The sequence below is a fragment of the Stegodyphus dumicola genome, chromosome 1 (assembly GCF_044657685.1).
Source record: "Stegodyphus dumicola isolate Sdum_Otavi_A_Nest chromosome 1, ASM4465768v1".
In the NCBI taxonomy this organism is placed as follows: domain Eukaryota; kingdom Metazoa; phylum Arthropoda; class Arachnida; order Araneae; family Eresidae; genus Stegodyphus; species Stegodyphus dumicola.
The window spans coordinates 182,522,963-182,545,653 of record NC_140768.1 but is presented as its reverse complement, the minus strand read 5'-3'; the positions used below and the strand labels follow the sequence as shown (position 1 = coordinate 182,545,653).

The following is a 22,691-nucleotide window of genomic DNA, read 5'->3' as shown; positions in this document are numbered from 1 at the left end:
AGGTGATGATACAGCACAGGATTTCCAGGTTCGGAGTGCCTCTTTAGTTACATTCCGATCAGGGAAGGAATTTTACCTCGGTAGTAATCAAAGAACTATGCAAACTACTCGGCATTGACAAGACCCAAACGACGCCATTACATCCCCAGTCGGACGGCATGGTAGAGAGGTTCAATCGAACCATCCTTAATAACCTCTCATTAGTGGTTTCCAGAAACCAGCAGGACTGGGACAAGAAATTATCGCTGTTTTTACTGGCTTACCGCAGTGCTGTCCACGAGACTACCGGCTATTCTCCATCACAGATGCTCTTCGGTCGTGACCTTCGTCTGCCTTGTGATCTATTGTTTGGCCGCCCTCCGGATGCTCCTTCATCGTCTGAGGAATATATTCAAGATCTCCAGGCCCGGTTTGAAGTGATGCACAATTTTGCACGAGAGCGAGTCAACTTGGCGACGGAGAAGATGAAGACCCGCTACGACACAAGAGCTACTGAACATCAATTCCACGATGGAGACAAGGTGTGGTTGTGGAATCCGACTCGACGGAAAGGACTTTGTCCGAAATTACAGTCACCTTGGGATGGGCCGTACACAGTCCTAACAGGCTGAATGACGTCGTGGTTCGGATTCGTAAGTCTTCGAACTCTAAACCTAAAGTCGTTCATTACGACAGGTTAGCTTATTACTATGGCCATAGTACGTAATGTAAATAATTATAAATAGTATCAGACCATGGTCCTTTTTGTTTATAAATGTGTATTTGATTTGATTTGTATTTAGTATTTGATTTGCATTTAGTATTTGATTTGTATTTAGTATTTGATTTGCATTTAGTATTTGATTTGTATTTAGTATTTGTTTTGTATTTAGTATTTGATAGCATTTGATTTGTTTAAGTTAGTTATTGCATTTATTGTTTATATTGTTTGATATTGTAATGTAATGTTTATGCCTCAGTTGCATTTATGCCACAGTTGTAAGTTTAGCTTCCTGTCCAGGGATTGTACTGCCCGGGACGTGCAGTCTTTGGGAAGGGGGCAGTGTTACGAATTTGGTATTTAAAAAGCTAATGTTAGTTCAATTATAAATTAAATGGTTTTATTTCTCGCGCAGTGCAGCGCGTGACGAATATTAAAAGAAAGCTAAGCCGGAAAAATTAAAAATACAAGAGCGCGTGCGTTAAATAAATAAATATCTCTTTTTGATTTCAAGAAAGTGCTGGAAAATTCTAGCGCGTGATTTTAAAATCTTATAAAAGGAGGAAAACATCTCAGTTTGTAGTAGTTGCTTAGTTTGTTGTTGTTTAGAAAACTGCTCTTGTTGATTGTAGCGAATTCGCGGATTAGCGTTCTTTAGCTGTTTTGAATTACGTTCTATTGGATATTTGAGTAGTTAAAAGATAACTACCGTGAGATATTGTAATACTGCATGATAATTTGAGAAAATTTAAGCATTTTTGTTGTGATAATAATAAATTTTTGTTCATTTTTCCTCGGACTTGTGCATTCATTTCATAACGAACCCGTACGCACGCAACAATATGCGGCTTAAGTGCCTGTTTGCCGGCGATAGTTTATTGGTTGCTTGCGTAACTGTACTAGCCAATGGGGTGAAGTTGCCACGGCACAGGGTTGCCGTTTCAGTTGAGACGTAGACAATTTCCTATAAAACTTGCCTTTCCTATGACCATCCATAAGTCTCAGGGCCAAACGCTTAAGCGTGTTGGCATTTTCTTACCTTGCCGCCTGCCCTGGGTAATTCAGTTTAAATTAGCAGTCACCTTTGCACAAATCATTTTAATTGCAATTTATAATATCTAGAACGCCGGGCTTTCTAGTAGTATATAACAGAGTTAAATCAATTGGCTCTAATCAAAGATGATGAGGGGATCACACAGTATGTAAAAGTTTAATTAAGCTAAACAGTTTTAAGTTATGAAATGTTTTCCACTTTATCCTTGTTAAGAAGTATACAAATTAATTAGGTATTTAAGAATATTCAATAGTCTTCGACAGCTGTAATCGTATTGCAGATATTTCATCATTGAATTCATTTAATCTAATTGATTCATTTGTTAATTCATTATGGCAGTGCTATAAAAATGAATTTTAATTTCAAGAAGTTGAATAAAGTATTCATCCTTAAAAATTTCTATTGATAAACTTTGCTTTCAACAATCATACTTTTTAATCTTTCTTTTCGATAAATTCGTAAATGAGACGAAGCCCCATAATTTTAGATCTAAAACCCCATAATTTTAGGTATCTAATTACATCTTAAATAATGACGAATAGCTACAGAGGCTGAGCGACACGCTGTCAGCAGGCAGGCGAAGTGGCGAAAAAGAGAGAGAATATGCAGTTAGTATATTTACGAGGTATATTATACGCTATTTATACGAGGTAGGTGCATAAAGTATAACTAAGCTGTGATTGGTTAATTTTAGGTAGTTATATAACGTGGAAAGATTTCGAATTTGGAAAACAGATGAACTTGTGGGAAGAACACAAAATCTAGAATACCCAGTTTTGAGGTCGCCAATCGTTTCTCAGCGCAGTCATCGTATATATATTAACACCTATTAAATTATAATTAGAACATAAAATAACGAACTCAAGCGCTTAAGCAGCTTAGACTAAAAGGTTTATTAATTTGACAAAATAAAAACATTTTTACTAGAAAAATATTACATTACCTTGGAAGTTGAAAAACCTATTGTAACAGAAAACTTTTAGCGAATAAATCAAAGAATTAGTCAAACTTATCCTGAATCAATCGTATCAATATATTTTTGAAAAAATTTTGTAAACACGAAAGACAAACCAAAAATTAATTATGCATTGTTTAATCCTTAAATTAGACTTAATTAAAACATTAAGCAAGAATAATTAAGGAGTTCTGATCTTTTCGACCTTTCTGACTACTCTAGCGAACAAGTTTAAAATACTATACTAACATTTTTTACAAAATCTAATCTCCCTTCTCAAAATAGTGAAAAATATGTACTGTCAGCCAGGGGTATATATGTGTGTGCATTTTTCACTATGTCTGCTGTGTGCGTGTGTTTATATCCTAAAATTGAAATATAATTTAAAAAACTCTAGATGTCATATTCAATTTGAATAATGATTTGGCTCAAAATAACAAAACTGCTGATGCAAATAACTATTGAGAAAAACAAACATAATATGAAAGCTGTTTCAAAATTCCCAGAAGTTCGACTGAGTGCATAAACAAATTTCATACAAGAATTACCTCATGCGCAAGAAAAATGAGAGAAAAAATATAGGCAAATGACTAATAATGCAGCTTACAGCCCATAGTTTGGGCTTTGGTTATTGAACTTACATATTTCCTTTATAGGTCAATGTTCATAAAAGGTAAAAACATACTTCTGAACCGGCTGGATATTATTAAGTATTTATTGCTGTTTCATTTTTGAGTTTGTAAAGTGACAATAACTGTCCATATATCATGCATACATTTCAACAAAAATAATGCTCAATGTTAATAAAAGTTCATGGAAGTAAAAACAAATACCTGGCTTTAGCAGTATTCTTCCGCCATGATACAAATACTAATAAATTCTTTAGTTATTGTTATTTATATACGCAGTTATTGGTTCAAATCCATGCTTTTAAGTTTCATTACAATGAAATATAAATAATGGTAAGTATCTAGCCTAAGATCCTCAGAATTAAAGAAACAGAGCTGAAGAATAAAAATTGCGTATTTATATCTTTCTACCCAATTCAACACAAAATGATTTCAAATAAATACATAACAAAGTTACTTGGAAATTCCAGCCTACCATAAACAAACGTGTCAGATTTATTTAAGAAATCAGAATTTTCCTCAGGACAAAAACAATTATTTAATGACAAAAATGTACTGAAAGAAAAACATTTAGTAATGAACATGTTTAAAAACGTCGATCGTTCCCCCGAACAAAATCGGAAAACGTACATGGGGACGAATCCGATTTTTGAAAAATATATGTATTTTATTTCTTTTACAAACATAACTAAGGCAGAAGGTTTAAAACTCTTAATTCATTTCTGGAAGCATTTCTGGAACACACACTGTTTAGCGGCGAGAGAAATGCAAAGAACAGCCTAGATCTGGCTTTGTGTTCGTTGCTAATATACACCAGATTTGTAGCGATTCATCGGAGAACTGAAACATGACGCTTTTAAAAACATCAGTGGCGCGCCATATTTTTCAGTAATTAAATAGGCCTTGGTTTTTCTCTCATATGTATTCTACAGAAACCAAGAGATTTCAGATCCTAGATATTACGTGCTGAAGTGCAAATACGAAATATTAGTTCAAATTATATAAAAATAATGAGAAATTTTTATGCATAACAGAAGGTCAGGAGAAGTAAATTGTAAATCGGCTGACATTTGTTCGAAAGTCGGGAAAGCTGGCACATCTGATTAAGACATGCGGTTAAATTATGATAATTAAATCAAAGATACATGAATACGTAACCTACTTGAACTATCGTATGACCAAATCTGTTAGTAGCAGCAGCAAACGAGTTGATGATGGCTGGATTGAGATCCGGATCGTAATCAAAACTGTAACCAGAGAGTTTAGGCGATAATCCATAAGAAGACATCACACGATTCCCTGGATAAAAGAAATATATACATATTTATAAATTATTTTCGATTGATTTTCTACACGTGAGCAGTTTTAAACATCCACTAATGATAATTCAATTTTCAGACCATAAAAAAAGAAAAAAATATATATTATATTCATGTCAGACAGTAATTGATAAATTTTTAGGCACGATTCCTAATAAATAAGAATATAACATTCCAAGGAGTTCATTCTGCGCTGGGACTCGAATCCAGAGCTTCTCTTCATGAACGTGTGAGTTTATTAGCTGCCCTATCCGAAGCCAGTAAGCTCCTGGTAATTTCAACTTAATCATAAAATACGATGAGTTTATTCTAATTGATTGGTTTGTCCAAGATGGTTCTTCATGAGCCTTCACGTTAAGGAATCTTATTGCTGTTTTATGGATATACTTTTGTACTACATTTATTTAAAATAAATAAAAAACTCAACCTTACATTTGCTTTCATTAAGCAAAAGATTTATGCATTTCGAAGGAGACAGTATTTTTAAAACATTTCTTTTCTGTTTAGTTGGAAATATGTCACATAAATATAAAGAATAAAGCAGATAAATAAAACTAAAGAAATTCATTATATTATTCATTTTATCTTTCATCGAGTGCTAATTTTATCGCTCATCTGTATCTAAAGTCATATTTTTATTGCTTAATGCTCATTTTATAAAGATCTTCAACGAAAATCTGCCTCACCATAATACACTCTAGCCAATGTTTTTAATGAATAGATTAACAATAATTCTAATATTAAGCATATTAGCATACAATAAAAAATAGACGCATTGTATCTTAATATAAATTTGCATAAATGGAAATTTTTAGGCCTAAAAAAGAGGAGCAAATCGGTTTCGAATGCTCCGGGTTTCGAATCAGTTCCGGGTTTCAAAGTTCCGGGTTCGAATTTTAAAGAGCAACATTCATAAAGGTGAGGGAACCTTCATGCCAGGATGCTGCTATGCAAGTAGAATTTTCATTTCGGTTATTAAGGTATTTTTCCCACCTTCTTAGCATGCCTTTGTGGCGTAATGGTCACCACACTCGGCGCCTATTTAGAGGTCACTGGCTCGAATCCTGGCGAGGTCATTGCACATTTTTCATGTCTCCTGCTTCGAAATAACCTAATATCCCTACTCACAGAGTAGGAAGTTAAACCTCATTTTCATAGTGCTGCCCCAGTATAAAGATGCCCGCTGCTTTGCGAAGAATGTTTTATAAACTAATCTCCATAAGGGTGCAGGCACGTTTATGCCAAGCATTCTTGTGAAAATGTTTATCTTTTCGAATGCAGGCCGACTTACGTAAAGATGCCGACACATTTATGACACGTCACTATTATGAAGCGATGCTTTCAAGCATCACAGAATTTACGCTATTCGAATAGCTTCAACAAAATTGATAAGGGAAACCTTTTTGGCAAAATCTTGTTTCCCGTGCGAAAAGCGATCGAAAACGTGCAGTATTTTCGGTAACCGATCTTCCAGGAAACTGACGAACTGTCATAGTGTTTTATTCTTTCTTATTGTTCCCATTACCTGTTTAATAGGATTATTAGAAATGATTCATTGGGGTTCGAAATCTAATAGTTTTTAAGTTGAGCTCACACTATAAAATATTATATTAATTGTCAAGAATTGCAAGATATCTTAGTTCAAAAAACACTAATTCGAATCACACATAACATCAAGATACATGAACACTACAAATCAGGTTTCTAAACTGCCAAGTTTATTCAAGTCTAACACACATTCAACTGGCGGATGCCAGATCCAAGAACAAGAAGTATATATACATCATGAAAGATTTACGCCCTCTTTGGCGATTAAAATATATTTCCACATAAAATTTCTTACACACTGGGCCCGGCTGAACTGTAGTTCAGAACAATCAAGATTATCAGTGTTACATCAACATTTTCAAGAATTATTTTAAAGAATCATTATGCATTTCAATACAAATTCAAGTTTTTGTAATCAAGAAATGTCACAGAAATATCAAGAACATGTAAAACTTACCATATGTTTCAAGAATATCAAGTAAATTTCATCAAGAATTATTGTCATAGCATTCCTATTCAAGCATCAGGATTTAAATCAAGAATTTATATGACTCAAGATAATATTAAACAAATGATTTCAAAATCAAGATTATCATAATTCAACTAAAATACTAGAATTATTAAAAGAAACCTGTCTTTTTTTTTTTTCAGAATTAAATTAAAATTTTTAAATACACTTATACATTTCTACAACCTTAAAATTTTCTAATATATACATTTCTTTAAATATTAAATATACAGTACTTTAAATAGCAATTAAATAAAATAGATACAACATTAGTAGCATTACTATTACATTTTCAGTAAGAAATATACTATCATACAATATTAATACTCTTAGCATTCTAACTTAACTAATAATTGTAAAGGTCTCTTTATAATGCCTTTTTCAGTCTTTATTTCACAACTGCGAATTAGTCCATCTTTACCGGTAAATATTTTGAGAACCTTTCCTAATCTCCACATGTTACGTGGTAAATGTTCATCCTGTTAAATCACGATATCGTTCACACTTAAGTCGTGTTTTGCACGGTGATTGTTCACACAATTTGCAGATTTCAGATTCAACAAATAATCTTTATAAAAGATTTTCCAAAAGTTATTTAACAATTTTTCACGATATAGATGCAGTTTTAAAAGAATTTCTTTAGTACTGCACACTTCATGAGTGTATTTGACAGGATGCAAATTAGCAAGTTTCTGCCCTAGCAGAAAATGAACAGGTGACATAACTTGGCTCATTATCTTGGACGTAAGTCAAGGGTCGACGATTTATCACCGCTTCAATTTCAGTCAGTACAGTTTCCAATTCTTCAGGTAGCAGTGATGTTCTACCAAGAATTTTTCTTAATATTGTTTTGACGGATCGCACAAGTCTCTCGTAAAATCCGGCCCACCAGGCACCTCTTTCAATGATATACCTCCATTGAATCCCTTTGCTGCATAATAATTCTTTACATCGGGATGGCTTAATACCTGCCACATCTTTTTGAGCTCTGCATCAGCTGCCTTGAATGTACGCGCGTTATCTGAGTATATTAGAGAGCACAACCCTCTTCTTGATATGAATCGACGAAAAGCAAGTAGGAAAGATTTAGTTGTGAGATCTTTTGTTAGTTCATGATGAATGCCTCTAGTTACTGCGCAGGTAAATAATAGGATATAATACTTCGTATCTTCATTTTCACGAAAAGGTGGACCTGCATAATCTAGTCCTATAACATCAAAAGGGTTTGCTTTTTCAATTCTAGATGGAGGTAATGATGCTATGACTCGCATTGGTCAGGAGTTATAACGCTGACACAGTACATAGTTTCTTATAACACGTTTCACATTTTGTCTGGATCTAATTATCCAATACTTTTCACGGAGGAATATGAGAGTACTAGCTACACCTGTATGAAGAACTCGTTCATGTGCATCACGTACCAGAAGATCTGTAAAATGAGTTTTTGAAGGTATAATTATAGGATGCTTTTCATGAAAACTTAAAGTTGATTTTTGTAGTCTTCCTCCTACTAACAAAACTCTTTCCTCACTTAGAAAAGGATTTAGTTCATAAATGTTTGAGTGTTTTGAAATCAACTGTCCCGACTTTAAACTATTAATTTCATCAGAAAAATGTTCATATTGAACTTCTTTTATCAAATATAATTCTGTGGCAAAAAGTTCTTCTGCTATCAAGGATCGGGTTTTCTTGTATGTTTTGTTTTTCAGATTGTGAATAAACCTAAATATCCATGCAGTCACTCTAATAGCTCTAATTAATTTACTATAATTTTCAAGATTCAACAGAGAATTAGATTTTTCTGCAATAGACGGTAGTATTGTCGTATCATTTATACACTTTTTGCGCTCTAATTCAGCATCAGAAAACTCCGTTGTCACAATAAATTTACTAGACCAAGCACTCACTGATTCAACTAACCAGTCTGGCCCAGACTGCCATAATCTTGAAGACAACAAATATTCGGCTGAACATCCTCGAGATAAAATGTCCGCTGGATTGGACTTCCCATTACAATGTCTCCAGTTATTTGGGCATGTTAATGATTGTATTTCAGATACTCGATTTTTTACAAACATTTTCCATCGTTCAGGAGCACTATGAATCCAGTGAACCACTATCATACTGTCAGTCCACAGATAAATATTTTCTTCATGAATTGAAAACAGCTCTTTTAAATGTTTAGCAAGTCTTGCTGATGTTAATGCTCCTAGCAACTCTAACCTTGGAAGTGTGAGTTTTTGTTTTATTGGCGCAATTCTAGATTTTGCCATAATAAATGCTACCTGTCCTTCTTCAACTGACCTAAAATATGCAACTGAACCATACGCTTTAATAGATGCATCACAAAATAAATGAAGTTCAGTATCCTTATTTTGATTCAATTTACCGGGGAAATATTCTCGAGAAATTTAAAATTTCTTTAACTTTTCAATTTCACCGCTCCACTCGGACCACAACTGCTTACATTCAGTTGGAACTTCATCGTCAAATTCTAAACCCAACTGCCAAAGGTTTTGCATTATCAATTTTGCACGTAATACAAATGGCGCCAAGAAACCTACTGGATCGAAAATAGTAGCAGCCACCTTTAATACATTTCTTTTTGTGGTTTTTCTACAACTATTTAATGTTTCGCACAAGTTGTCTATGTTCAAGGAAATTACATCTTTACTCGTACACCAGTTAAGCCCTAATACTTTTAAAGAACTATTTAGTTCATTTTCTGATTTAATTATTCCACAATCATCCCAAAGTTTCTTTAGTTTCTCGGAATTTGTATTAAACTGACGCAAATTCATTCCGGCATCTTTAAGCACGCAATAACTTAAAACCCTGTTCCACAGAATCTGCACCCTAAAAAACATCATCTGCGTAGATCGAACAGTTCAACATCTTAAAAATATCTGGATTTTCTAACTCTATTTTCTTTATATGCTTTTTTATAGTGCATGCCAGAATGAAAGGGCTACATGATACACCGAAAGGAACGTGAGTCATTCTATAATGTTTCAAATTGTAATTATTATCAAAGTATAAAAACCGTAATACATCTCTATCAATTTCAGAGATTCCAATCTGGAGAAAGGCCTTTTCAATGTCTGCTGAGAACGCATGTTTGTATTGTCTGAACCGCAATATCAAGTCCAAAACAGAAGGATTCAAATTTGGGCCAGGCATCAAACAATTGTTCAGAGATACCCCATTACACTTCGAAGATGCGTCAAACACGATACGGACTTTAGTTTTTGATACATTGTTTCTTACAACTGGAGAATGTGGCATGTAATACATTTTACTACTATCACAACTTTCAATTTCGCACTCTTCAATTATTTCATTTTTTAACTGTTCGTTTATTATGCTATCATAATTCGCCCTAAGCCATTCATCACTTTTTAGTTTATTAACCAAAGATACTAGACGTCGCTTGCAATTTTCTAAATTATTACCCAAGTTTCATGATGTGATTTCCATAACAAACGAGCTACATATCTACCATTAGTAAAATGCGATTCTTTTTCAAATTTCTCAATGACTGATTTATCGTCAGGATTCTCGTTCTCCTCTAATCCCAAATGGTCCAGAGTCCAAAACCTTCGCAAACAGTCATTAACTGAATTATTATCTTTCTTCAAGTAATGAGAAGCACCAGTTGTAAAAATACAGGCACTAGACTGATCACCTTCTAAAGATCCAACTAAGGACCAACCAAATATAGAAGACACCGCAAATAATTTATTAGTTACTCTTTTCTTTTCGCCTGTTTGCACTTCCCAACGTGAATCAGATCCTAACAATATTTTTATTTCAGCTGCTTCACCACTATCGGCTAATTTTAGATTTTCTGATTTTAATATTTCTAAAATGTTTTTGGAGGGAATTTTTATGATCGCTCCAGAAATTGTATCTGTAACAAGAGCTTCAATAGTGATTGAGTCATTACGGAAATGCATACTTTTCATGGTAATTTGAACAACATTATATTCGGTACTTACGTATTATCGCAACCAGGTTGGCGCGATTTGTAAGTTTGAGTAAAAAAGTATGAATAGAAAGAAAATGTACATTTATTAATTACAGATAATTTTTAATACAATTTTTTATATTATTTTGTTTTAAAATATAAAATAACAACTAAACCCTTCCGGTTTCGAATTTTAATAAGTTGCAAAATTATTTTTTCGGCGGAAGTCTTTTGGCTATTGCTTTTAGCACTGATTGAAAACCGTCTTCACCATTGACAGCTTGAGCTTGGCGCCATATAAATTCGATAAGCTATGAGTCAAGATGATGACGGGCTGTTCCTCTCTGTTTTTTGTTGCGCCATTTGGCTGCGCCCTACATGCGCTCTACATGTTGTGTGTGAACGCCCGTGTTGGGATCCACAAAGTTATATTTGTGATTAACAGTTCCATGCAGAAATCCAGCATTTTCGAACTCACTTGTATTGTATCCTTTCCAGCAATCCGAATAAATGATGCTTCCTTCCTTGATATTTTCGCAAATTTTTTCCATGAGGGTAACGGCGCTTCTGTTAGGTACAGTAACCAAAAAAGTCTCTTTCTTTTCTCGGCAAATTCCGCCGAAAACCCATTGCTGTGGTACTATACGCCCAGTGTTATTTTTTCTTTTTACAAATAAACTTTCGTCTATTTTCACACACCTAGGGTTGCCGTAAGTAGGGTCGCCAAATTTGGCGATTTATGCGAATTTTGGCCTGGTTGCGTTAATACGTAAGTACCTTATATTCTATTAGTCTACCTTGGCTATACCCAAATGAATAAATATATAACCTTTCTTTCCTTCAGTCCTTCCAACAGTCCTTAATTTTAGTTCTTTAGCCAAATCAGATCTAATAAATGACCTCTGTGATCCACCATCAATTAAGATTTTTACTATTTGGCTTCTAGTATTATCTGTATCTGAAGCGTTAACAGTTCATGTTTGTAAATATACACCTTTATCAGCAGTTTCAGAAACAGTCTGAGAGTTAAACGACAGAGATGCAACTACATTCTGCTTAGAATCTGATACTGTAACTACTTTCTGTTTAACATCTGAAACTGCTTCCAATTTAGGAAGAATATTTTTACAAAATAGCTTATTATGATTTAAACCATTACACAACTCACAAGGTTGAAGTTTCATTTTACATCTGGAAGCTACATGACCTCTCTTAAAACATCTGTAACAACGTCCATGGTATTTTAATATTGCTCTTTTTTGCTCATTTGGTTTCTCACATTTTCCTACATCATGTGTATTTTGATTACAATAGAAACAATACGGTTTAGTCACTGTGGCTAACGCTGAAGCAGTAGGAACACTTTCCCCTTTTAAGTAATTATTTTTATTCTGTTTAACACCGTAATTTGTGTCTCTTTTCTTTGAGTTTATTATTAAATTAGAAGCTTCCCGACTCTCAACTTCCAATCTAATGAATTCGAGAAGTTCTGTTAGGCTATATTGCTGTTTAGAGTTTCTTTTTCTATTAAACTTCAGATTCATATCGTCTGGTAAAAGCTTTAAAATAACAGGTCCTATAACAGGTTCCGTAAGCTTCCAACACAATACCCAATGAATTTAAGCTTCTTATATTGATTTCGCAGGAATCGTATAGTGTTCTTAGTGCTTTCACATTGGACGAACTTCTAACCGGTTCAGGATTCAAGAGTTTATTCATGTGCGAAGATATTACCAAATCTGTTCGTCCAAATCTTTCTTTAATTAAACTTATAGAAGCGTCATAATTTTCATTAGATAGTGCAAACCCGGATACTGCACTTAAAGCAGGTCCTGCAAGTAAGGATTTAAGATAGGTAAAATTCTCGGCCTTTGTTAACTCATTATTATTACCAATAGCATTTTCAAAGGAATTATAAAATTCCAAAAATAAACTAGGATCACCATAATATTTAGGAATTGAAATTTCAGGTAATCGAATGTTAGTTTTGTTTTCGACCTTTACGGCAGCAGTATGGTTACCAGGCGATGCACTTTCAATGCTCACTATCTGAGAATTTAAATTAAGTTTCTTTTTAGCCCTAAAAATACATAAACTTATTTTTTCATCATACTCTAACACAGTATTACATTCTTTCTCAATTTCAGACTCATCCCCTTTAAAACAATCCAATATTTTTTCATTAATTTCTTTTAACGCAGACTGTTTAGAAGTAAGTAAAAACACATTTTATTCTACCATATTCTTATCCAAAATGTCTTTTTTAATTTCAGGTTCTACAACATTTATTATTCTAGAAATAGCTTGCCTCAGGACTTTTCTAGCAGATTTCAATTTAATAATATCGTCTGCCATAATAACAACAAAAGTAATTTTTATTCTCTTACCTGGTGCAGGCTTCAAATGGTATAATTCAAATTTGGTAACTTACTTTCCTGGTGAAACACATTCACACGTATTCCGAACGTTAATCCCGCCACGTTCAGTGCAAAGGAATAATTTTTCAGTAACACGAAAACCACCGCATTCTAAATAAAAAATTGTTCGTGCGCAACTGTTGGGCGCCAAAAGTATAAAATATTATATTAACTGTCAAGAATTGCAAGATATCTTAGTTCAAAAAACACTAATTCGAATCACACATAACATCAAGATACATGAACACTACAAATCAGGTTTCTAAACTGCCAAGTTTATTCAAGTCTAACACACATTCAACTGGCGGATGCCAGATCCAAGAACAAGAAGTATATATACATCATGAAAGATTTACGCCCTCTTTGGCGATTAAAATATATTTCCACATAAAATTTCTTACACACACATGTTATTGATTTTCATGCAACAAAAGAAAACGACTTAAATTTTTTTTTATTTCGTGGGTGCAAATTTTCCTTTGATACATTGTGTAGCAGACACGACATCCATTTTCAAAATGTCGAGTTCATAACAGAAACCAGTTTGGGTTTTAGAATAAGTAAAGTATTTACCTATTGGTACTATGGGTATGTCTTACTTGATATTTTACAATTAATATTTCCTTCATTGCAAGATGATTGAGAAGATTTCATATTTCATAAAAATTAGGCTGCACTTAATGACACAATCAGTTACATCGTTACTTTCATAATGAACTCCCGTTCCTTAGATTGTTGTCGAATAGAGAAGATATCTCAGCCTTTTGCAGACCATCATCGAAGTCTCCAATTTTAAGCTCAGTGCTTACGAGTATGCAGTCGACTTAATATTACTGGCATTGGAATCTCTACAATTGTCTCTATTACAAACGGCATTAGGAGTAAACATCAAATATTTACATTGCTGTCTAAAATTTGAAAGATTTTTTTTATTTCATTTAGCACACAATTTTTTATTTGCAATATATTTGTGAAATACACTGTTCCAACAATCTTTCGTAAAAGCCCGGAATTATTATTTTTCTTCCTATAACATCGAGCAGGAAAGCTGATTTTGTAAATAAAATACATTTAAAATGTTACGTAATATGTAACAAAGCAGTTAATTAAATGCATTATAAGGTATTTCTCCCGCCTTCTTAGCATGCCTTCTTAAAGTAACGGTCAGCACGCTCGACGCGTAATCGAGAGGCCCTTGTTCGAGTCCCGGCGAAGGTGTTGCTCATTTTTCATCTCTCCTGTTTCGAAATAACCTAATGTCTCTACAGTGGCGCCCGAACTAAAAAGGTGGTGGATGATGATTCTCCACACCCAAGATTTGGCGACTGGGGCCCCCTAATCCCCACTCGCTCTTTAAAAAGGGAGATTATATAAGGTATTTCTCCCGCCTTCGTAGTGTAGTAGTCAGCATGCTCGACGCATATTCGACAGACCGTTATTCGAGTCCCGGCGAAGGCGTTGTTCATTTTTCATCTCTCCTGCTTCGAAATAACCTAATGTCTCTGCAGCATAACGATGGTATACAAACGAACAGTGAATCTGTGAATCAGAATGAGGGTTTTAAAACTAAAAACAAATAGCAGAGAAAAATAAGTTCAACTGGAATCACTAAAATACTACTTTGGTGGAACTTCACATCTCAAAGAACGAGCAATACGATTTAACTTAAAATGATAGTATGAACACTGTGTTGCCGAAACCTAAAAACTAAATTATGCGCTATTATTATTCTTTTTCGTGTAGCATACTTTACACTTCCACTTGTCAGTAAAAGTAATAATAATAAAAGTTAATGAAAGAAAGAAAGAAAATCTGAAAGGACTCAGATTTTAATGTCGCACCAGAGGATTTGTTAAGGTTTTTTATGCTCTCTCTTAGCATCCCAGGTTACCAATCTGCTCTTGAACTCACTCCTGTTAATACAGTTGTTCTGTCTTTTTAACCTTATTTTTAGGCATCGCTTTTTTCGCACTTATGCTACATAAAATTCAAGAACAAAATCACAAATTAATTTTTAAAAAGCTTATATTTAGTAATCTCGATAGAGTATTAAAAGTTGCCACATATTCTTTTACATTCGCTATATTATTTCTTTAAAAAGTAGCCCCTGGTGCGGCCAGCCTCGTAAAAAAAGTTATCATAAGAGAAGAAAAAGTATATAATAATTTTAATGAGACCAGTCGGTGTCATTACATAAAAATGCTTAATAGTTTTAATTAGATACCTCATTATTTAAATGCATGTTTATTTGTTACCTAGTAACTTTCGAGGATCAATCGGAAAGTTAAATACTATATACTTTACTGAATAGCAATATGTTAATGCGTGGCGATGACCAGTATTTTAGTTGAGGCTGTGGCAACACGTTGCTTTCATATAGTGGAATTTAGGGATTAAAATTGAAAGATAAATATCTTAAACTTTGACGAAGAGCAACAGTCTGGCACGCTAAAGATAGAAATGTTTTATTTCGAACAGTATAGCAAAATTGCTAAGTTTGTTAAATAAAAATTCGTTAAATATGTACAAAATAGAAAATAAATCATAAACAGGATCTAAATTCAAAATTCGGGCTTCGAGGTGCTCATGTTTTGGGTGGGGGACTATTGTGCGTTAGAAATTCGATGACGCTAGTTGTTGTAGTTGTTCCACAATGCAAGAAACTTACATGTATGCATACATATTCTTCATTAGGAAGCTTTTTTCTACAAATATCGCTGCTAGTATTGCGCAGCCCTTTTTTCTACTCCGCCTTCCTGCTGCTTAGACGTGTTACTTAGTCTCTGCTAGCTTATTCCAGGTTGACTGCTTGGAAAGTGCTTGATGAAAATTTTAAACTGTGGAAATCAAACTCAAATTGCAGAAAACTTTTGTATAAATACTTATCGTCAGGGGTTTTAAATCAAATTTTCATTAATTAAATAATTAATTTAATATAAAAGCATAATTTATATTTTGAAAAACTCTGAAAGTTTTTAGCATGAACTTTAAAAAAAAATAAAAATCACTTCCAGAGGTTTGTAGGAAGTATAACTTGAACGCATTTTGAATAAAATAGTACATTTTTATGCGTTAAAAAATATGGAATTTTAAAATCATCTGTCAAAAAAGATTTACTGCCAACATTCGAACTCATTCCAAAAATATCTATGAAGAATGTCATCATAAATTTAATTTCAGTAATCTAAATTTTAAATAGTCTGCGATAAGTTGTGTTCATTTTTGAAACCAGGAGCTCATTAACATACATAATTAGATCATCAAGCTAATGTTTCAAAAGAAAATAAGAAAAGAACTGTCTTAAATCTTCAGAAGTCAATTTTGGGAGAAGTGATGCAGCGCCATCTATTGGTAGGCAGCTGAGTTAGCTGGACTAACTTTTACTTCCAGAAATTTGAAAAGAATTATGAATATAACTTAATGATAAGTATTAAGCTAGCATGATCAGATATTTAATTTTTTAATGTCTTCTTTTTCTTTATTTTTCAATGTCGTTGAAGTTCAAGAAGCCGAACTTTTCATTACAGATCAAAAGAATAATCGTATCTGTGTAATACGAGATATGTAAATGTACGAGTTCATAATGAATGCAGGATATTAGTAACGCATAAAATATGCATTAATAAGTAGTCACTAAAAAAATACTTTACCACTAAAAAAAGGTCCGAAATCATGAAATAATGCCATCTCAGAGATCAGATATTTTTAATATAACAAATTAATAATGAAATTAAAAATGAGAAAAAACGTGTATTATGTGACAGAACTTTTTATGAGATTTCGGATAAGACTTTCTATATGTCGAAATCAAAAAGAGATATTTATTTATTTATTAAATGCACCTGTTCTTGTATTTTTAACTTTCCGGGTTAGCTTATTTCCTTTAATATTCGTCACGTGCTACACTGCACGGAAAATAAAACAATTGAATTTATAATTCAACAAACATTAGCTATTTAATTACCAAATCCGTAACAATATAATAAACAACGAAATTTAGAAATGCATTTATTAAAAGTATGAGTTCCTAACCATAGTTATTAACCAAGTATTAGTTACTAACCATAATAGAGGGTGCTCCAGAAATACTCCATTACTAACTATCTTTTGCATGGTTGGCAGTAGACTGATGATTCTACTTACGTAATGGGTCAAATAAGGTTGATTTTTAGAACATGAAAATTCTGGTTAAGTGACACTATAAATATTAAAATACTGTACAATAAGCTTATATAAAATTTTAATTTTTTCCAAGTCCCCATAAGAAACCCAATAAAAAGCGTTTTCCACGTCCAAGAATAGTTAAACAAAATTCATTCATCTTGTTAGATCAAATTCATTTAAGCTATTACTAACTGAATTTTTACGAGAACATTTACATATATACATGCTAAAGATATCATGGTATATTTTCGGATATTTTCTATGACTTTTAAGTAGATTAAGAAGTAATTTTCGAAATGGAAATTTTTCATTAGAGGACCTTTGTAAAAATTTTCATTTCTCTGCCTATGGTATCATAGTATTAAAGCCTACTCAGTTGTATTGACACCTTAGTTAAATCCACTAACCTTTCAAACGGGCCGAGCGGTAAAGACATTGAACATTGGTAGTTTGGTCCAAGGTTCGGATACCGCAAACGGGCTGGCTGCATGGGCGTTTACGTGGTTTTCTCCATGTGCAATGTGTATACGGCGAGTTTCATTAAAAAGGTCCTCCACGAAGGCACCCCCTTAGGCAAATAGCCCTCGAGCTTTGCCGTAATTAAATAAACGAAAACCTTTCAAACAATTTTTTAGAGTGCAACCTTGCATATTAATGTTAAATGCCGCCCAACCGGTATAGTGGTTAGTTACCCTGACTGTCGTAGCGATGTGCCCAAGTTCGAAACCTGGAGAAGGCAATGTTTGTAACTGTCTTTCCCTTGATAGCAGGCAACGTTGGTCACCTTTTAGACATAACATTCCATTATAAAATGGCCACCACTTCCGGCCCTTGTAGTGGCGCAAGGCTAATGGCTATTAAATAAAGCGCCCGGCCACTATAAAACTATATTAATGTTAAATAATTTACGAAATTTAAACTTAAAGCAGTTACTTCTACCTAAAAGCAAAGGCAAAAATTCACTGTATGTGATGTGCTGTATCACTGCAGAGAAGAGTCTTCTGGCTTCCCGGAAAAGAATCTCGTCACTCCATCCTGGATTCAGATTCGCCAGCTGATCAGCTAGTCGATTATGTTCCCGAAGCATCAGTGCATGCATGAGAGTCAACAAGACATTTTGATTGGATCTTTTATCACCTAAAAAGTAAAATAAATCGTTCACAACTTATATAATCGTGTATTTCAATATGGAAACACAGTATGCACAACTTTGACAAGTTTCTTTACAAAACAAAATTATAATACAAAAAAAATAATTTCATTAAAGACCATTGCAATTTTTGAAGCAAAAGTATTTTTAAATATTTAGTCTGCTATAAAACTTGTTGCATTTTATTACCCTTAGCAAAACTGAACATCAGAATACTGAGAAAGAGAAAAGTCTCCACCGCGTTCGGATTAATTAATTTCGTTTCTCTAAAATCATGTGTTTTTCGGCAAAACGGCAATTTTCTTTTTTTAAAAGCATTCCAAACAGCAGTTTTAGAATTTATGTGGCTTTCAATCCGTATCTCATTTTAGTTTACTTCTTCAGCTTTTCTACAGTTTCGAAAAGGTAATAGAAACAAAACCAGGCATCAATGTATTTACAGTAGAACCTGTCAATAAAAGATTTCAGAGTTAGCATTTAAGTTTTTACCAAAGCAGCTAAAGTGTTTTTTAACTGTGGGTATCCATAAATTATCCATTGAAGGAGTCGACTAATGTATTAAGTTTCCTATTGATATAATTTATTAAGTCTCTTGTGACGTCAAAATACAATTTAGTAGTAAATTTTAAAAAGTGGTTTAATATAACTTTTTATTGATCAGTTTATTTCTAACTTTCCTGTATTAATTATCCATGTAATTCATGAATTAATTAATGTAACTTTCCTACATTAATTATTCAGGTAATTTATTTTCAAACCACTATAGCAAAATACAATTTAGTAATAATTTTCAGAAACTGGTTTAATACAAGTTTTAATGATCAGTTTATTTCTAACTTTCCTATATTAACAAATCTTGAATTGAGTTTTAATAAGAGAAATTTTCTACTGGAATACCTTTATGTAATACAGAATTATTGTATGATGGGCGCATACGCCACTTGCAAAACAACCTATGCTTCAGATTTACACTGGTTATCTTAAATTAAGGAAAAATCACAAAAATAGCGATAGCTTCCTCAAAAATAAGACAAACCGTGAAAAATTTGAATATGTTGCCAAGTAAGAGTAGCTGAGTAAAACTGCGATATGCAAATTAGTGGCGCTGCTTTCTTAATACGTCATCTGCGAGGAGCATAAAAGTTTTGTTTGAGTGATATATTTCACTGTGACAGTGACATCAGAAAATCTGAGATAGTCAATTCGTACAATGACCTCCAGATATCATTTGCCTGCAGAACTGCGATGGAGAGGCATTGGGAGACTAGAGGCAGGATAAAGTCCAGGCAGGAAGGAAAAGGCAGGAAGTGGCCAGATGGCTAAATGTGAGTCCTTCTGTGGTTCATAGACTTTGGAGACAATTTCAAACCACAGATTCGGCATCCAGGAGGTTCAACCAAGGACGGCCAACTGCTACGATGAACGCCGATGACAGATATTTGACATTATGTGCACACAGGAATAGAACCGCTACTCCGACTCTTCTTAGATCCTCCCTTGCTGTAGCCACCGGAAGGTTCGTGTCAACGTCAACTGTGCGTAGAAGGCTTCACGAAGGTGGTCTGTATGCGAGGCGACCAGCCATTTGTGAGCCGCTCACGTCACGCCATAGGAGGGATCGTTTTCAGTGGGCACGACAACATGTCCACTGGACGCCTGATCAATGGAGGGCGGTTCTCTTTAGGATGAGTCCAGGTTTAGTCTAGAAAGCGATAGTAGGCGTTATTTGACATGGAGAGAACCTAGAATCCGTTATCATCCGTCAAACATCCGTGAAAGTGATGCATACGGAAGGGGCAGTTCCTGTGTTTGGGGTGGCATCTCTTTGGATGCACGCACAGACCTACATGTTTTTCCAAGGGAAACCGTGAATGCTCATGTTTATAGAGATGACGTCCTTGATGTTTATGTGCGTCCATATGCCGGGGTAATAGGTGATGCTTTCCTGTTACAGGACGACAACGCAAGACCACACAGGGCTCGCATCGTAGATGATTATCTTCAACAGGAAACAATTATGCGCATGGAGTGGCCAGCTCGGTCTCCGGACTTGAATCCTATAGAGCACGTTTGGGATGCTTTAGGGAGACGTCTGGCTGCTCACAATCTGCCCCCTCAAACCCTTGTCGCGCTTGCAACTGCTTTGCATGTATCGCTTCCTATGGAACTGATAGACCGCATAATTAAAAGCATCACACATCGCTATATGTACTGTATTGCTTCTAGAGGCGATCATATACCATATTGAAGGTACCTTTCGTACAGCAAACTGACACCTTCGATTTGTTCATTTTATACATGTTTTAATTTCTATACTACCATATTTGTCTGGTAGTTTCTTTTTATGTTATTTGATACCTTACTATGTGCTGTATATTGTGGGTAAGTTTCATTAAATTCACATGTAACTTTTTCAGTAATCGTGATTTTTGTGATTTTTCCTTCATTTATGATAACCATTGTAGATACATCATACCAACTTAAAAACCTTTAGACATATCTTAAGTACGTGTGTACTACAGTTCCTAACTATATTTTTGCCATTGAAGCAGTATCTAGAATAGAACTGCAATAATATTTGCATTAGTAGTCGGTTGTAATAATCTCTAAGAACGTAAAAAAATTGAAATCAGAAGTTGATATCCCTAAAAATACGAAAACTAGTAGAAATAATAAGATGCATATAGTTATAATTTTTCAAATTTATAAATTACAATATACTTCTGACAATAATTCTGAAAGAAATAATAACGTATCATGGTAATAATTAACTATTTCTTTTTTTGCCAAGACCTCCAAAAGACCAGCGTCATAGAAAACATTTTATTGAAACTCTTCAGAAGTTTTTCCCTTGCGAATTTATTCCACGATGCCCACTCTAGTAGCACACTTTCAACTGTTATAGGACAGAGTTCCCGTTAAATTCTGACTTTTAATTTCTCTGATTTCACATGATTCATATGCACAAAACTAAACATTTTCTCTAACCAAACGTGATTAACTAATTATCAAATTAATTATGAATAACATAATAATTTTCGGCATTTAAACTATAAGACACAATGAAATACTAAAAATACTATAAAAACCTAACTATCGTTAAAGTAAATGAAAGAAATACATACAGGAGAAGTGCATCTAAACTTTCCAAAAAGCTGGTAAGGATTTTTTTTTTAATATTAGATCTAAGAAAAACTATCTGTTTTTCAAAAGAAATTTATAAGTGGGTATTATTTATAATAAAATTATTATCATAGCGTTTCTTATCAAAATCGAGGAACTAAAAATTATATCGAATTGAAGAAAACATGCAGATAAAATAATTATCTATGCAACGGATAACACGCGAGATCTGGATTATAACTTAACTTCTGAAATACAATTACGTTTCTGAAAAGAGAAGTAACGGAATTGTTACGTTATTAAAGTGAGGAATGATAAAACAGGCATATGTCTGAAGAGTAAAGTGAAAAATAGCTAACTAGCAGGGGAAGTTGGACGGATTTACGCTAATTACTTAAAACTACCAAATTACTCAAAGAAACCACAGGAGCTGGTAGATAGGTTTTAAACCCGTCTGCCTTCTAAGTTACAAGCACCACAACTCAAATAGGAATTCAAAATGGAACCATTTATTAACACGTGGAATTAAGGTTTACACAAACTAAAAAATTAACACAAACAAAATACTTTTAACCTGAGGGTGACTAACACTCCTTAGAATTGAATCAGAGTACAAAAGAAGCAGGGAAAGTAAAGCAGAGTTATGGCCAGACTATGTTGCCATGTGCTGCCTGAAAAAAAAACTTGGCCTAGAAGTTTATATATATTTTAACTAATTTGTTTTCGAGTGGAAGTTGACGAAATAGGAGTTATGGCAACATCTAGCTGCAGAATTGCGAAAGCGAAAGTAATACTATAATTGGCTTAACTAAAAAAGCTTAAACAGTGGACAATTATGATTGCAAATATCTAAAATATTTTCTGCAAGAAAAACATTTAATAAAGCTTCATTTTATTTCTTTTTAATAATGAAAGCTTTTGTTTACAGTTTTTTATTTAAAACAGGAACATGTTATTACTTGAGAACACTGACCTGACTTTTGTTTCTATGATTTTCTGTAAAACGTTTTCTGCCTTTACCTGGTGTTTGAAAACAATATTATATTTTCCCTGACTATTTTTCCCTTTTCTGACTTTTCATGACTTTCCAGGATTTTTAGAGACGAGTAGGAACCTTACAGGATCAGTGTGACGATAAGAGTGATAAATTACTTCAT

The 22,691-nt window shown here is 33.7% G+C and overlaps 1 protein-coding gene across 1 annotated transcript in view; it reads right to left on the bottom strand.

Moving 5' to 3' along the window:
• LOC118190975 (immunomodulatory peroxidase-like) overlaps positions 1–22,691 on the bottom strand; it is a 119,132-nt gene that overhangs the window by 33,526 nt on the left and 62,915 nt on the right. The window contains exons 11-12 of the mRNA XM_085823552.1: positions 18,201–18,398; positions 4,501–4,637 (exon numbers count right to left, since the gene is read on the bottom strand). Coding sequence (XP_085679678.1) covers positions 4,501–4,637; positions 18,201–18,398 — 335 coding nt within the window. The remainder of the gene's footprint in view (positions 1–4,500; positions 4,638–18,200; positions 18,399–22,691) is intronic.